General features: G+C 40.6%; 1 protein-coding gene across 8 annotated transcripts in view; it reads right to left on the reverse strand.

Moving 5' to 3' along the window:
- GABRB2 (gamma-aminobutyric acid type A receptor subunit beta2) overlaps nt 1–7,598 on the reverse strand; it is a 144,635-nt gene extending 137,037 nt beyond the window's left edge. For 2 of the 8 annotated variants that reach the window (XM_079320076.1, XM_079320072.1), the window contains exons 1-3: nt 7,230–7,598; nt 5,993–6,443; nt 5,036–5,103 (exon numbers count right to left, since the gene is read on the reverse strand). In XM_079320076.1, coding sequence (XP_079176202.1) covers nt 5,036–5,103; nt 5,993–6,164 — 240 coding nt within the window. In that variant the 5' untranslated portion in view covers nt 6,165–6,443; nt 7,230–7,598. Of the gene's footprint in view, nt 1–5,035; nt 5,104–5,160; nt 6,798–7,229 lie in introns of those variants that run through there. The other 6 variants (XM_079320074.1, XM_079320077.1, XM_079320078.1 and 3 more) reach the window with 6 other exon arrangements.
- Nucleotides 7,599–17,279: the final 9,681 nt, after the last annotated feature.

The following is a 17,279-nucleotide window of genomic DNA, read 5'->3' on the forward strand; positions in this document are numbered from 1 at the left end:
AGAAAGGAAAATGCCTGAATTAGAGATCTGTAGTAACAAAAAATGGAAATCCATTACATTACTAATGCAATTTAGTTCAGTTCAAAACTACCACAAAAACCAAAGTTTTCAGTAAAAAAAAGTTCTCCCTTCTAAGATATCCATCACCTGCTCTGGATTCACAGAAGTCTCTGTAGACATATTTCAGTATGAGTCAGTAAATAATTTGACAAGAGCCAAATTCAAACTGTGTGCTGAGAAAAGTGGTTTTATGTGAAGAAATATATGCATTTACAGCACAGAGAAACTAATAAAACCACTGTCTCTGGCAACGGAAGTATTTAGCAAAGCAGCACCTTCTCAATATTCCAATATTTAATTTTCAATGCATTTTCAGCCCTGTTCTCTCCTTCTTCTCCCTACAGAATATGTGCAGCAACATGAATAACTAGAAAATATTAACAAAAAAAGATATTGCTGACAGAAAGTATTTTCATGACCATTTTCCTCACCTCTTTCTACACCAGTGTATATAAGACAATTTTTCCTGTTTTCATTTTTCTCTATCAGGACTTTTCCATGAAGTTTTTGGGTTTCTTTGCCACTTAATCTCCATTTCTTTATATATCACAAGCCATCTCTTCCCTTTACATACATAAAGATAATTGCTGCTACCTGAGAGGCAGCAACACAGCTCCTGTTGTTTTCATTATCTAAACCTATTTCATAATCTAAACCTTGAGCTTTGTTAATGTCCTCTACTGAAAGCACCTCAAGAAAAATGATTTCAAGTAAACCAGTAGTGGGCTTCTGTTATCAAACTCAAAATCTGAACAATTACCAGCAAATTATAGCTATGCCTGCACATTTCTGAGAATATCTCCATCTATGACTATTACACTTATTGTCTTATGCAACTTTGGAATAACTCAAATACAGAAGTGAAATATAATATTAAATAAGAAAAGAAAATAAAAGAAAAAAAGCTTCTTTTTAGAGCTTGGAAGCTATTAGGCTCTGCTATGTAAAACTTGGCACACACTAAGAAATAAACCTTTCCCTGATAGATGGTAACAGCTCCTTTGTTTCTCCAAGTCCCCCTTGATGGAAGGATTATGCTCTCAATCAATGATAATGGCTCCCACTAAGACAGACCAATCCATCCTCTTTAACTCCACACACACTGCTGCTCCACGTGCCAAAACCTGGGCACTGAGCAAGAACCTGGAATTAAATAAACAGCTCAGATTCCTCTCTGCAGACCCCAGTGACCCACAGTGTGAACAGTTGTATTGGATTATAATTATATCTAGACAATAAAATCAGGTGATAGTGATACCAGACCATACAGTCACCCCAGGACACATACACAACCCATTACTTCAAAAAGCATATATTTCCTGAGTAAAATCTGTAGCTACAGAATACTTCTCTCTTTTTTCAAGACATTCTGTACTGGAATCCCAGAATAGCCACAGACCAAGGGGGAAAAAAAAAAAAAAAAAAAAAAAAAAGGAAGGAAATGTTGACCTATTTAATATGGAATAAGCCAAGACATTGAAAACTAACACATGACCACCATTATCCATAGAAATCCTCATGTCTTATCTAGATAAATAAAATGCACAGCATGTTACTCAGAATCTTCAGGGGTGTCTAGGGAAGAAAATTTATTTCTGCACTTCTTAATGAACCCGTATCAATTTTTACAAAGTTTATGAGGGAATAGCTAGGAAAAAAAGGGAGAAAATTGGAATGGAGAATAGCCTTCATTGCTACATTTTCAAAGGGTCTATTTCAAAAATTAACTGAGAGGAAAATGTGGAAATGTGGACATTGCATTTAGACTCACTGCAACACAGCTAATCTTACATAACATCAAATTCATTAGCCCAGGAAAACCATTTAAGTTGCCTTCACAGATCTCCATCTTTGTTCTCCATTGTTACCTGAATAAGAGAAACACTAAGAAAATCTATAGTATAAACTGAATAAAGGATACACTCAACAGTATTGCAGGACCTGGTGGCAAGTGGAATTAGCCATGATCATTACTGTGTCACATAAAATACCTGCCATATATTTTTCTTTGCAGAATGCAAAGAAATCAGTCCAAATTTTCATAACATTTTTTAATAACTACATACACGTGAAGTTCTCACTTTTCTCATGTTCATTCAGTGCATTCCCCAGAGCTGGAACAAATTCAGTTCCCAAGTACCAGTACTTTGAAACCACTTCTGCAAACTTAGATAAATGCTAGTTCAAGTTTCTACTACCCAAGGTAAACAGCTTACTGTTTCAGCTCTATTGCATAAAAGAAATAATTATAGAGCACCTGTAATGCCTAATACCCTTTATGATGCAAGTACTTATCACTTCTTTAAGAATTTAAGTCAACAATAATATTCTTGAACATCCTTAACATACTTTCTATCAGAGCAAGTCTAAATTATCTTCTTAAACAAAGTAAAAACTTCAGAATTTACTTCATGACACTGAAGTGACATAAACATTCTGCCTGCAGGGTGGCACAAGTTTATATAGTAGATCCAATATATCAAGATTGAGAAAGAAATGCAATTTTAAAATAAACTAACATGAAAATTAATAAAAATTATCTCAAGGTGAATAACTATGATTATTTAGCTTTTCTCCCAAGGCAGAAGTTTGATCCCATTAATGTTAATAAATGAGTCCAGGCAATGATCTGCCTTTATCTAAAGTCAGTAGAGTTTACCATGACTACAAGCAAAGCTACACACAGCAAGGCCATGCTTAGAAAAGAATAGGTCCATAAATCCAAAAGATTCTTCCTGTGTCTCTTGTTATCTCAGAAGGCTTTGCATCAGCTGGCATTCCATGGTATTCCTCCTGGTTTCTACTCCAAATTCTGGTGAATTTGCAAACTTAAAAGCCAAGGCCTTGCATACTAAGTATTTTGTTGTTTCCTTGTATATCTCTCTGCTCATTTCAGGTCATATTAGCACTTACTATGTTATACAGACCATTGTAAAATCAAGTGTACATTTTGCAATTAAGCAGATTATAATCTTGGTTTGAAATCCCTTTTGAAATTGTAAGTGAAAAAAAAAATTATGTAACATGATTGCCTGGGTTTAAGAAATGGTGGCTTCTTAGAGTAAAATAATTCCAGAGCTTAAATTCTTTAGGCAAATTAGTAGGTCAAAATTGTCTATACAGTCCCTCCACTGACTTCTGCAGATAATCTGAAAAGACTTTTTTTCAGAAAGGTCAAACATTTCATTATAGAAACACAATAAACTGACTACAGAATACTAAAAATAATATTGCCTTATATAGTTGGGCTGTAAGTCTCAGATCTGATATGCTACCACCTTTAATTGGAGGCCAAATATCTAGAAACCATTTAAAGAAAAAAGAAACTATTCCCAAGATGTATATTTTTTTTTTTCCCACAAGAAGCTTCCATTTCAGAAGGAAGGGAGGATATAACACTGACCTGGTAGATTACATTCCCAGCAAGAAACATCACTGCTCAGGCCTGTCTAAGAAATAACATGTCCCCATTGCTCCTACCCACAGTTCTCTTAATGAGCAGCAAGTGGTTTAAAATACAATATACTTTTCTTCCTCTGCACTTAAAGCTACTGGAAGTAGAACACCAGATAACAAGTTTAGTGGTACAAAGTTTGGAAGCCCCTTTTAGCCACTTAGAAATTTTCCAGAAGTGATGTGTCAGAAGATGAAATTATTCAGGTTTTCTGGAATCTTGAAAAAGAGCAGCACCATGCTCTCTGTCACCAAGAGCTCCCTGTCTCACAGTAAAATCACCTGTAATGTTATCCTCAAATTAGGCCAAGGGCTTTATTTGATACTAGGAAAAAACACTTGTATTTTGACAAGACACAAGCATTCAGTTTGAGAAGGAATGGTTGTCAATTCATTCAGTGCAACATCTCTGAGAACCCAAGCATGACACTGAGGATTTAAATATTTTAGTAGTGCAATGATATTAAAACAACTGCTAACTTTCCAGGTGTTATTTTCAAATGCATGATTAGAGCTACAACAACTATAAAATCACATTTGTATTTAGAAAGACATTTGCTTGAAACCTCTTCAAGAACAATGGAAAGTTTGCTTCAAACAACAAGCTTCCATTCTCAAATATTTGACAAAATCACATTTATTTAGAATCACTTTTGTATCCTGTGCTACTCTATTTCAGGGTGTTTTGTTACTTTTTATAAACCTCTAAGAGTGTTTGGTCAATTAGTGTCCTTAACCAGTCAACATGCAAATTAAGATAAAAACTTCAAAACTTGACCCCAAACATTTCCAAATAATAAAAGTTAACGTTAGTAAAGTTTCATCTAAGTCGAGAATAGCTTCTTCTAAAGTATGGATCAGACTTGCCCAATTTTCTCCACCCCTCATTAGTCTCCCAGGTGATTCAAAGTGAGACACACAAAGTGTGAAATCACTACGTTCTGAACAAGTTCAGTATTTGAGCACAGTCAATTCCAAGTATTTAGGTAAGAGAGACAAACATCTTGGAAAAATTAAACCTCTAAAATCATCGACTCTCATCACCATCCAAAACAACGTTAGGCCAGGAAAAAAAAAAAAAAAGGTAACTTTTGAACACACACAGAAGTAAAAACCTCTTTTTTTGCTTTTAATCGAGGATGTATTACTAAGAGACAACGGCAATTATTGATTTTGCTGGGTGTTTTTTCTGTTTTAACGAGGCCCAAAGCACGGCGCAGGGAGCGGGGCGCGGTGCGCGCGCGGGGCCGGCAGGGGGCGCCGTTGCTCGCGGCAAGGCCGTGAGGGCGGCAGCGGCCCCGAGCTGCCGCAGCACGGCCCGCGCACCCGGCCCGGCCCGGCCCGGAGACACCGCCGCCCAACGAGGAAAGCCGCCCCGACACTCCGCCGAACCCCGGGCAGCAGCCCGCGCCGGGACCCCGCACGGCCGCGGGCACCGCTCCGCCTTGGCAGAGGCGGGGGAAGCGACGGCCACCCCCCCCCCTCCCCCCAGAGCAAGCAGCCCCAAACCCTAAGTACTCACCATATTGACTTCCGAGACCATATCTATACTGGCAATGTCTATGTTCATGCCAACAGCCACTGGGGGACCTGCAAACCGACAAGATGGTCCGCAATGTGATCTCTCAGAACTTAACTCGTTCTTACCAGAGTTAGCAGGGCGAACACACGAAACGACGTTTCAACATGACCAGAAATTCCGGAGGGAGGCACGAAGTGATTCCCCCCAAGCACGCGGGACCATTCGTTCCCCAGGCCGCCGTCCGTGGTGGTGCTTTATGTAACACCACACACGTGCCGGCACCGGTGCGCCCTGCTCCGCGCCCCTCGGAGCCCCTCGGAGCCCCTACAGCCCCTCGGAGCCCCTCACAGCCCCTCGGAGCCCCTCGGAGCCCCTCGGAGCTCCGCTCCGGCCTCCGCCACCCCCCTCGACACGCTCAGCCCCGGGGACGGCGAGCACCGAGCCCGGAGCCCGGGGGAGGGATGGGGGGGACAAAAGGGCCACCCACAGCGAACACGTCCGAAATAAACAAACTAGTTCGAAGTACGAGCACGCAGGGGGTTAAATGGCATTTCTGTAGCAGTTAACAGCACGTCTTGTACTCGAAAATAGTAACTGTGATCACAAGCACGTTAGGCTGAAAGGAGCAAACGTTGGGTGAACTTAAGAGAGGTTTGCATCTCGATAAAACCAGTTAAGCGGAGGTTTAATTACAGGTTAGTAAAGTATAATCACGCACACACACACAACACGATGAGGGACCGATTACGAATATACAAGAATTTAAGTGATTCCATTAAGAGCATCCTGTACTAAGACAATCGAGAAACAATGGGTTTACTTTGGATCAGCTACAGGAAATGGCAACACACACACCCCCCAAAGCAACAGCACCCACAAGACGTTTGAAACCGCCCCCACACACAACGCACCCAGCCCGGATATGCAACCTCTCTTATGCAAAAGCAGTCAAATTACCTCCAAAATCTGGTCTCAAGCGAATATCATAGCCCTTCAGCAGTCTATCCACAGTCTCTTTCACCAGTGACATATTACTAGGGTCATTGACACTAAAGAAAAAAGAAAGAATAATACAGTATTGTTTCTGATTTCTCAGCCCCCAGCTTTGCATTCCTCCCAGCAGCAGCATGCACTGCAATTCAAAGTAAAGGAAAAGAGATACCTTAATCACTTACCTCTGTGCACACACCGCAGCTATTATTAAAGGGAATGACCAAATCCCAAGGTAACCCTTTTTCCGGACTCTCAGCATCCCTTTAGCTTTTGATATGATTTAAGGTTTCAGTGAAGAGAAGAAGAGATCCAACTTATTCTGGCCAGTGCAGTAATTCTAATGTGAAGCGCATGCGCACGGCGTACCACAACATCAAAAGGAGCAGTGGTTGCTGCTGGAGATGGAGCAAATTTCCTTGAAAAAAAAATTAAAGGGGAAGAAGGAAATGCATTATTAAAAAAAAAAAAAAAAAAAAAAAAAAGTAATCCACAGGAGGATCCAGTATATTTTTGTTGTCCTTTTTGTTATTATGGAGTATAAATCACAGCGAAAGGAGAAGTTTTAGGTGTTGCAGGGTACAGCGGCTTTGCAACCTAGTTTAAGCGCTGGGGGGGCTGGACGGACTTCGATTAGGCACAGGGAGAATAGTTAAAAAGGAGAATGCACTGCGTACGTATGGGGGCAGGTGGGGGGAGAGAGGGGGCAGCTTAACTTTTTAGTCCCTGGAAAGAACCGCCTGAAGCGAGGAGAGGTGCGGGCACAGGAGCCGGCGCTGGCAACGGGGGCGGGCGGTGGGGGAGGAGGGAGATGAGCGCCTACAATATTTCTCACGGAGGAAAAAAAAAAATGATGACGAATAGTTTCTTGTAAGAGGGGATTAGGCTGTTTCTTTCCTTACTGTGATGCCAGGCGCTGTTCCAGGAGCAGAGGCAGCGGGAGCTGAGGGGATCGCCGCTGCGACCGCCGGCTCCCACGGGTCACTGGCGGGTGCCTTAGGGGCGGGCGCGGCGCTCCGCGACCCCGCTCCCCCCGGCGCATTTTCCGTACATCGACCGATGGTTAACCCAGGGATGCGAGCTCTCCAGGTAGAACGAAACCAGCCACGGGGCTGGGGAGGGGGGGCCAAGGGGAAGAAAAACACCACCCTGAAAGGCTTTCAGTGACCATCCAGACCTGATGTAGGTGCATAAACCCGCTTACCTTAGTGGGTAAAACACCCAAGCTCTTCAAATGCAGCGTGTGATCCAATTAATGCCTCGGAAGAAACCGGAGACGAGCGGAAAGCTGGTCCGGGGATGCTTTGAATGACATTTAAATCCTGAGCATAAAAAAAGATAGGAGAGAGAGAAAAGCGAAAAAAAAAAAACCCCAATCCCTGAAAAACAACAAACACCGGAGTTAAATTATTCCTCTCCAATCTGCTTTGTGCCCGTCGCTCCTTTTACACCACCTCCTCCTCACGCACATACCCGCTCGGCCCCGCGGATCTGTGCTGCTTCACCGAGCGGATCTGGGCGTGCACACGTCCTCGGTCGGCCCGGGCGGCGCAGGGAAGGGATTGGGAACACTTTGGGCGTCAATTAACAAAAGAAATATTTAACTCACTGCAGGAGCGTGGAGGAGCGGAAAAAAAAAAAAAAAAAAAAAAAAAAAAAAAAAAAAAAAAAAAAAAAAAAAAAGCGGCGGGTGGTGGCGGGGGCACAAGGGTGAAGGTGTTGCACAGATAGCGAGGCGGGCTGCAGAGCCTCTCGCTCCCCGGCACGGCGAGCTCCCGGCGGGGCTGAGGCGCTCCGGAGCATCTGCCCTGCCCTGCCCTGCCCTGCCCTGCCCTGCCCCGCCGCCTCCCGCTCCCCGGGAAAGCCGCGGTTCGCCCCGCACGGCCCAGCCCGCACCCGGGCGCACCCCGGCCTGGGAGCAGGAGAGCCAGGAACGGGGCGAGGCGGCGGCGGCTCCCCGGGAAGGGCTGCGGTGGGAGGCGGTGGGATGGAGCCTCACCTAGAGAAGCGGCGGAGTGGAGAGTGGGGGAGCTGCCCCCGAGAGACGGCAGAGCTGCTGAAAAAAAAAAAAAAATAAACAGCCGAACGGTGAAGCAGCCAGCAGCCCCGAAAAGCAGGCAGCCATTTAATACAGACCGACAGCTACCTTGCCGGAGCGGTCGGGAGCGGGGGAGCCCCGCAGCATCCACCTGCCGCTGGAGCGGGGCCGGGGCTCCGCCGTGCCCCGTGCCCCGTCCCGGCCCCGCTCCCCGCGGGGACACCGACCGCGCCCGCTGCCCGCGCTGCCGCCGCCTGAGCCGCCCGTGCCTTTCGGCTCCGGGAATAGCTGCTCGGCTTTCCCTGCCAGAAACAAAATAGCCGTCCTTTGCGGGGCCTGGGGGCAATCCGTCAAGACGTTTTCGCTACCTTTTTCCATTTGTATCGATTGGAATGGCACGAAGTGAGAAAATACACTTTCCCCGCTGAAACAGACACGATTGTGTGGGTGATGAATTTCTCATTTATGTATTCAATAGAAAAAAAAAACCCAAACAACTAAGTTAAAGAACGTTTAAGCATTTTTAAAATCAAAACACCTACGGCCCCCACCCCATTTTTCATCTTTTCATTCCGTGGCTGATTTTATAGAGCCACTCTCCCTGTTTTACCAGCGGAGGTTTCTGTTCTCACACAGCCAGGCTGTTTCACTGCCAAACCTCTTGAAATATAGTCCTGAAAAGAAGATGGTGGATATGCTGTGCAGTGAATCATTTGACTTGAAATGTATAATAGGCACTTCTTTTTTGGCTTTCTGCAATCATATGATAAGACCGGGAGTCTCAATATAAAACACTTCAATCCTGCACTGTGGAATTCACCTGCAAGTGCTAACTTGGGACCACATCTGACACTCCTGAGCTGTTTCTGAGTCTCTGCTATTAATTGCCATTACCCCACAGAAATGTGTCATTTGCCACATCTGAATATGAACAGATAGAAACATGAACCTGATGCTGAAGGCTGGTAATATTTGGTGCTGGACTGACAGAAAATTTTGATTTACATATTAAGAAGAATTCAAGCAATGCCAAAATATCTCTGATCTGGTGTATGCACTGTCAGAGAACACTTGTTCCAGGCCCAGAGTAGCTCTGTGCCATGTGTAGTGAAACCTACTATCAGTCTGGCTGTCCTAGCAAAAAGGAATTGCACATATCTCAAACAAATTCAATATGTGTGGATATCATGGTGCATTATGTGTGGAAAATTAATGTATGTCCTTGGGTTTTGGAAATTTAAAGATTCTATTGAACCATGTTTGGGTTGATCTGCATAAATCATTATTTTTGCTAGCTGTAAATCACCACTGTCTAAATGTAGCAGTAGCATTGTCTTACCAACACTGCAGGTTCTTTTGTGCTAAGACAAGCCTATGGGGTAAGGGTTTCATCATTATGTATTGACAGTGTATAAAGTCATACAACACTTTTCCTTTTACAAATGTGTTCATGCTTTGCTATATGCTTTTAATAATGCCACTTTTTCTCTGACCAAAGGGTTGTGGTCTATCTCTGACAGTTGAAATTTCTTATTACCTTAAAAATCTCCCATTTATTTTAAGCAATTTGTCAAAGAAATTGTTTCCCTCTTTTTCTCTCTAGTGTTTGTGTGTTTGATTGAAAAGTATAGGAAATAACTGATGTGAACACCAGCATTGGCAAAATGCAGAACTGTTCATGTGACATGTCTAAGCATTGCAAAGATTTTGGGTGTCTTACAATGGGCAAACAACCTGGTTCCCAGCTGGATATGGTACTTCTGGTTCTAAAAATATTTCAATTAGATTACAAGTACTGTAATCTCACAGAGAAGCCAGCAAATACAGTCCTATTTTAAACGCCAATTGCAGAGTATTTTGATTCTTGGCTTTCAAGACGGAAAAAAAAATACCCCTCAAAACTGAAATACTCTTAAAGAATGGCCCACAGTCCTTGCTGAGCAGCATGTGATACTCTGCAAGAAACGGGCAATAAAGTAACATCATACTTGTTCCTCTTGTCAACCCTTGACTACAGCATTATTATCCTGTCACCAAAACTAATATCTCAGGCCATGTACTAAGAACTCTAAAAGGATTTCAGATGGGTTGCTGTAAATGTGTTCATTATGCAAAATAAACTCTCAGATGGAGTAAGAGTTTCAAGATAGGTTCTCAAGAGATCCAGTCACTCAAGTCAGTAGAGACAGAAGAGATGCTGATTGATGACAGAAAAGTAGCCTTGTATCACAAATACTGTGATTAACAAGTGCAAAATCCCACTTAAAAAAAAATATTCTTTTTACCTCAGCAGGCTGTTGTGTTCTGTCAAAGTGATGTTTCCTGAATTTTTTAGCATTTAGATCAGATGCAGCAGTATCAGAAATACGCAGGTGAAAGTTGTTTCCATGTATCCAGTAACATAAAATTCTCTAATTAATAGAAGAATGTTAATAATAAACTATTTTGATGCATGATTTCAATTTCCAAATCCTGTAAATCTATAAATTCTTGTGAAAGACATTACAATATAGTCAGCCATTGTAGAAATTTCTTGAACAAGGTTTCAATATACTTTATCTTGATGTCTTTACTTTCATTGTAGCTCTTCAGATCTAGCATGTCACAGCCCATGCACCATACACCATCCCATTAGCAATCAACATGTCAGCATAAAGATGCCTGTTACATCACAGACATAGGAAAAATACTTATGCAAGTGTCTTGATTCTGCTTTCCATGGGCAATGGAATTACTTTTTCATAGCCATAGTTTCCTGGGATTCACATCAACACAGAGCATCTAAAAGAACCCAAACTGGTAAATTTATTGACAAAATCTATTTTGTAAGACATTCCAGTTATACTGCTCTTGGCCCTTAAACATATTAATTTCTCAGTATTGTGCAGAAAATTAGTCCAATAAGTTTCCCAGGAAACAAGTAACACTTGATACAAGAGTGACTGTCACTGAACTCTAAGAGAAGAGCAAATGGGAGGGGCAAATAATCACCTCCTCTTGCTTTGTGTAATTCTGTAGGACTTTAGGTGCTAGAGTACATATTTTTTCATTCTGCAACTCACTACATGCATCTCCACAGGGTTAAAGACACTGTAGGTAAGAACTTACTCCAGTTCTTGACCCAGACTGTTTTATATCAGTAAAAGACCTGCTAGCAAAAATATTTCGTGTAGTTTGAGATCAGCATAACTTAAATGTATATTGAAGAAAGCATTTTAATGTTAAATTGAATTACAGATTTAAAAAAAAAAAAAAAAAAAAAGGCAAGTAAAAGGTTGTGCAAAACATCCGCAAGTGCTTTTATTGCAGACAGCTGGAAGCAACTCAGTGGGTACTGGAACAAAATAGAAATTGTCAGGCACCTAGAATTACAATGGGTTGAGAACTGAAGTCCTCTTATCAAATCATGAAATCACCACAAAAAGCTACCCTATTTCCTTCAAGGTGATGGAACAAATTAGTTTAACAGCTATATCGACAGCAATTTTTGAATTCCTTGATTTTAGTTACATTGGCACTTAGTTAAGAAATATCTGCAGCATCCACATCCTTTGACAGGAAGGCAGGACAAGGCAGAATGAATGATTGCATAGGGTAAGGATAATAAAACACTCAATAGACAGCAAAAAAAGTGCACCAAGATTATGTCACTCTGTGTCTAAATCTCCTTCATGATGTTTGTGTAAGATTCAGCCCTGAAAGCAGATTGCAAAAACCTGTTTCTAAATTAATGGAGTGGCATTTTTCTGCATCAATTTTGGTCTTCCTTTCTAAGCTTTCTTGATTTCCAAAATTTTTTTTTATCTGGAATACTATTATAAAAATATCTGAGGGTTCTAAAACTGTTGGGTTAGAATCTTTTGATAAAAAGAAGACAAAAGTTTTCTTTTTAAAGTCATTCAGCTTTGAATATCAGTCTTGGATCTGGCATAACTGTGTGCAAGTTTTAAGATTAAAATAGTTTTAGCTGGATTTTTCTTCAGCTGGAAGGACTTCACTTTTTCAGAAAATTGTCATTATTGCCACAACTTTGACCAGGTGAGGGGACAACAGGGGGACAATTCAATAGAAAGAATTCAAAGAGAAGTACTATTACTATTGTGGATTTAAACAGTAATAAAACTGCATTTCAGGCATAATTTTTTAAGAAAGAACTGGAGTACAGAAGTTTGTATCTGACTGTAAAACATATTACAGTCATCCTTTTATTGATGTTCTAGAAAGGGAGATGAAACTGCTTTCATCAAATGTAGAGTGTTATTAATTCAAGCCTTCTTTGAGAACAGAGAAAACACAATGCTTTTCACTGTCTTCCACCTTCTTGCATGGCCTTCCCAAATGTGCTCGTGCCCTGTTCTTTACCTGCTGCCCTGGAACCCAGCCCCAGTGAGGAGATGTCCCCCAGTGCTGCAGGAAGCACACACACATGTTCTGTAGCACATTTTGCCCCTAATGATCCTTTCTAACTAGGAGCATGCAGACCAAGTGTTTCATGGAATCAACACTTGCTTTACCTGGGATCTGCCTCTGTTTCCAGATGCTAAAAGGTAGAAATTTCACCGAGAGATGTGTCTGTTTAGCAGCAATTGCCAAGTCTGAATAAATCACTTTTGCTGAGTTGAGAGTGTTTTTAAAGAGCTGCATTATCCTCTACAGAAAGAGTATTGTTGCCTAGAGGGTATAGCATGGAGATGGGCTGAGGGCCAGTGAAGATGGCAAGGCATTTGTGTGGCAACTAAGGCCTAGAGGACATTATGATAATCCTGGGAAAATTCAGAATGCCAGGACAGGAAAAAAAATAAATAAAACACTCAAGCCAATCAGAAATCTTACTGTGGAATAATCCTTTTCAAGATTAAAAAAAAAACCTTTAGGAATACTATCAGTATTTACCACTTTGCATACAAACTAGGAGATGTCTTAGATCCTCTAAGGTCCTTAGTCTTTCAAACTAGAAGTCTTATTAGAGAGGTCAAAGGCACAGCTCTGCTCAGTCCTCAAGCAGAGATGGGGAGCTCAGAGAGGGTGTGAAGTCTTGATGAATTTGTTTGATGTCACCTCCCCCCCCACTGCCTGGGGATGTTTTGTGTTGATTCCATACAGCCAGTCCTAAGGCCACTCCAGCAGCTCCTGTTGATCACTTTGCCAGGCATGGGCAGTTCAGTGAAATCTTAAACAGGGTGACAAAATTGTCTTCAGAGCCACTTTGAAGAGCTGTGAATGAACCAGTCAGAACAAGAGTTTGTCACTGGAGGCAGAACAGCAGCTCTGGGTCGTCATAGTAATCAATGTATTAACTTTGTAAATTTATTCTCATATGTGGCAAAAGCAGCTGAGTAATACCCATACTTGATATTGTTACACAGCAAATTCAAAGTACTGCTTTGCATTTTATCTCTTACCATGGCAACTTTGGACATTTCTTGCCAGTGCAAATCAGGAGCAACTCTACAGGTTTTACAGCATTACCAAAAAAACCCCACCAAATCCACACACCACCCACCCAAAAAACAATCTAAAAATAGAGTTAAGGGAAAGACCTTCTCTGCAGAGTAAAATAATTGTGCCACTTTATTTATATGTTTACCTTAATTTTGGTGACACACATCTGTTTAGCTCACTATGAACAATAAAGTGTGTTTTATGCAACTTCCACAACAGATCTTGATAATCCAAGCTCTATACATGAATTACCTCCATATTCACTCCACTTCAGAGTTCAAGCTCAAAAGAAACTGGACCTGTCTTTCAACTACCTTTTCATTGCTCCAGTTATACTTTGTAAAGACAGATCATTTACATCACCATAAAGTGTCAAGAATCACTTGGGCATGTTAAGAACTTATGAGTTAAACACCTTCTTCTCTAGTTTCTTAAATTTTAAATTTGTTTAAATTTGTCCTGTTTTGAGTTTGACTATCTTCTTCCAAGTACCCTGTTATAAGGTTTTACACTAAGTCAGAGATCCAGCTGACACTGCCACAACTTTCTGGTGGGACTATGGCTGAGAGTTCCCTTTTCAGGGCAAGACTGATGGATGTTGCTGTCATTCATTTGCAATTTTTTTTTTTAACCTATTAGTTTTCTGGTGATGCTGTGAGTCCACAGGGAAACATGCTGTATGCACAGGAGATTTGGCAATTACTGCTACAAATAATTCTGCAAGAATTGCCTTTTTTTTTTTTTTCTAAAGGTCGTTATAATGTAAAGGTTTGTTACAATTCTAATTTATACTCCCTCTACAATCAAAATTATTCTTTCACCATTCCTTCATTCAAACTTGGTTTTAAGGTAAAAAATTAAACAACTACCTTCCATTTCCTTCTCCTTCAAACTGTATCATAATAAATTTATTTGCAACAACAAACTTCTTTCTTGCATGTAATGCAAGCACTGCAGTATCTTGGGTTAGAATATCCTCACTATTAACCCTTTCTTTCAAGAAAAGGATTTTCCAATTCTCATTCCTAAAGCTTTTATCAGAACAGTATAATAAATCCTTTTGAAATACTTGCATTAGTACAAGAAATAAATAAGTAACAACATGTGAGAACATGAGAAGATTTTGGTGCACTTCTAAGGATTTAGAACAAAGTTTGCATTTCAAAAACATGACAAGATAAATATTTTCAGTCAACAACAAAAGACACAAATACATAAACAAGTTCCTGAAGAAAATCAGGGTTCATGTAAACAAATGGGAATACACAGTGGTTTCATACTGTATAGAAAAGGTGTATACCATGGATTCCGAAAAGAAAAATAGAAATTATAAGTCAAAAGTTGTTTATTAATATTACCCTCAGCACTTCTTTGCTGCCCTGATGGCAATGCCTCTGTTAATGCCTATATGCACACAATCCAGCAGTGCAGTATTTTGGAGGTCACACCAAGTTCTTTTGTCTGAATATGGTTCAGTATCAATGTGACAGGAGAAGTGCAACTCTGTCTGTCCTCCCCACCCCAACAATGCTGCCATTCTTTCCTTCACTGGATGGGCACTGGACTGATCCATGGAATTTCTGGTTCTGTGCACCTGAGACAGAACTCTTAGGATAAGATGATCTTCCTTGGGCCAATTTAGAGTGATTTCTAAGGAAACAATACTGTATATGTTGGTCTTATGTCAGAATCTGGGTATGTCCATACTGCACTACAACATGATCCAAATACTTGTACAGTTGAGAGTGTTTGCTGGTTTTCACAGAAATTAGAACAGCCTCTAACAAAGTTTGTTAGGACAACTATCATACCAAATATATCACAGCACAAATTGGAAAGCAATTTTGAAAGCAATATACAATTGCATCTTGCAAGAGCTTGGTCTCAAGCACAGAAAAGGCTATTCTTGACTTTGCCTTAAGTTACTTTCTGAAATAATTCCTCTAAGTAAACATGACTGACCTGCTAAAGAAAAAAACTTAAAACAATAAAGTTTGACATGTTTTGTGAAAGTAAACTAAGTGGTACTTTGCAACACTGGAATTCAGGAGCTAAATTCTTTTTAAATGAGTAGGCTGCAGCAGTTTGAGAGACAATGAAGTAAAAAAAAAAAAAAAATAGAAATCTAAAATCCATAGGAAGCAACCCAGACACCATGTTGTTAGGCAGTCAGGGGAAAGCTCTGAAAACTCTGGTATAGCAAATCAACAAAAATGCAATGAACAGAGTAGGTTTAAATAGAAAGTAGTTTAAATATAAAGTTGGCCTTCAAGCCACTTTTTATCAATGAAACACAGATTACAGCAGCAAGTAAGATTCCTAACAATGGCTGCCTAGGAGGCTATAATTCCAATATGATTACAAAAATAAGAACTAAATACAGTAAAAACCAAACTTTGGAAGCTTAGCAGAATGCATGTGGGATGTCAGTACCCCTCGAGATCTTTCAGTGAGACAATGATTTTACTTTGTTCTTTAGACATAAATGAATATGAGAAACCCATATAAAGTGCTGAAGTAAAAAGCAGCTTTTGAGGCATTCCCAAAGATGCAGATATCAAAAAGTCTGCAAGTTGTGGGTATAAAAAGAAGACTGAAGTAGAGCATTGCCTCTGAATTTTGTACCTTGCAAAATACGCATCTCCACTACTGTATCCTTGGAGGGGCTTCTTGTGGAATTATATTTAGCCTGAGTATCCAGAGCTCAGCTCTAGCAGCATGAAGCTCAGCATGCACTAATTAGTCAGGGTCCTCAAAAAGCACTTGCAGGCCATGCTCAGCCCCTCAGTGCTGCAGATACTGCTGGCATTTGAAACACACACCAGCCTAAACAGTACATTTGGTTTTCTTGTGCCTGCACTAGAGAAGACCCTGCAAAAAGATGCATTTTGCCCTCGTGTGCAGGTGCCAATGTGCTTTAAACAAGACACCAGGCAACTGGTGATGAACATACACATTTATTCAAGTTATGTAATGTCTTAATTATATCTTCTCTATTTATGTATATGGAGAGAACATATACCTATATCTTGTCTTCTGGCTTTTTCTTTGCTTTACTTCATCTGGAAGTTGTATGTTATACACAAAACAACTACATAATGAATAACAAAAGCATGCTATTTAATTCTCTTGCAGGAAACCAGCAATTACTGTATAGTGACTGTTCAAGGGTGTTATTTTTGTAAACAAAAAAGAAACTAAATGAGCATAGAATTCATCATTAGGAAATTTTCTCTTATTCAATTAATACACATTCAAGAGAGCCCCACATGCATGTGCATGTGCAGTGAAGTACTGCAGGAAAATAGGAAGAGATCTCCCAGGGTGCAGCACACCCTGCTTTCTCTACCATATGCTTCTAAATATGTTCCTCTGTGTCACTACACTCACAAGGAAACTTGCTGATTCTTGGCAGATTGATTCTGGTACATTTAAAACATACAATTCCTAAAGAATATGTTTTCCCTTAAAAAAAAAAAAAAAAAAAAAAAAAAAAAAAAACCAACCAGCAAACCTGCCAAGTCACCAAACCATCCACCCAGAGAGAAACAGTTTAATGAAAGTGATCAGTGAATTCTGGCAACAGGTAAATGCTTCCAAAATCTGCAACAATCTACTCTTTCCAAATTATGGTCTCAACAAGATCCTGAAAAGCAGAGCTTGAAAATCTTGAGAGACTCCATGGTGCACAAAACATATCAGGTGGATTTATTTGGTTGAGGTAGTACAGACAAGAGTTATTATAAATATAAAGAAAGCATGAAAGATACAGGG

The sequence above is a fragment of the Erithacus rubecula genome, assembly GCF_903797595.1.
Source record: "Erithacus rubecula genome assembly, chromosome: 16".
In the NCBI taxonomy this organism is placed as follows: domain Eukaryota; kingdom Metazoa; phylum Chordata; class Aves; order Passeriformes; family Muscicapidae; genus Erithacus; species Erithacus rubecula.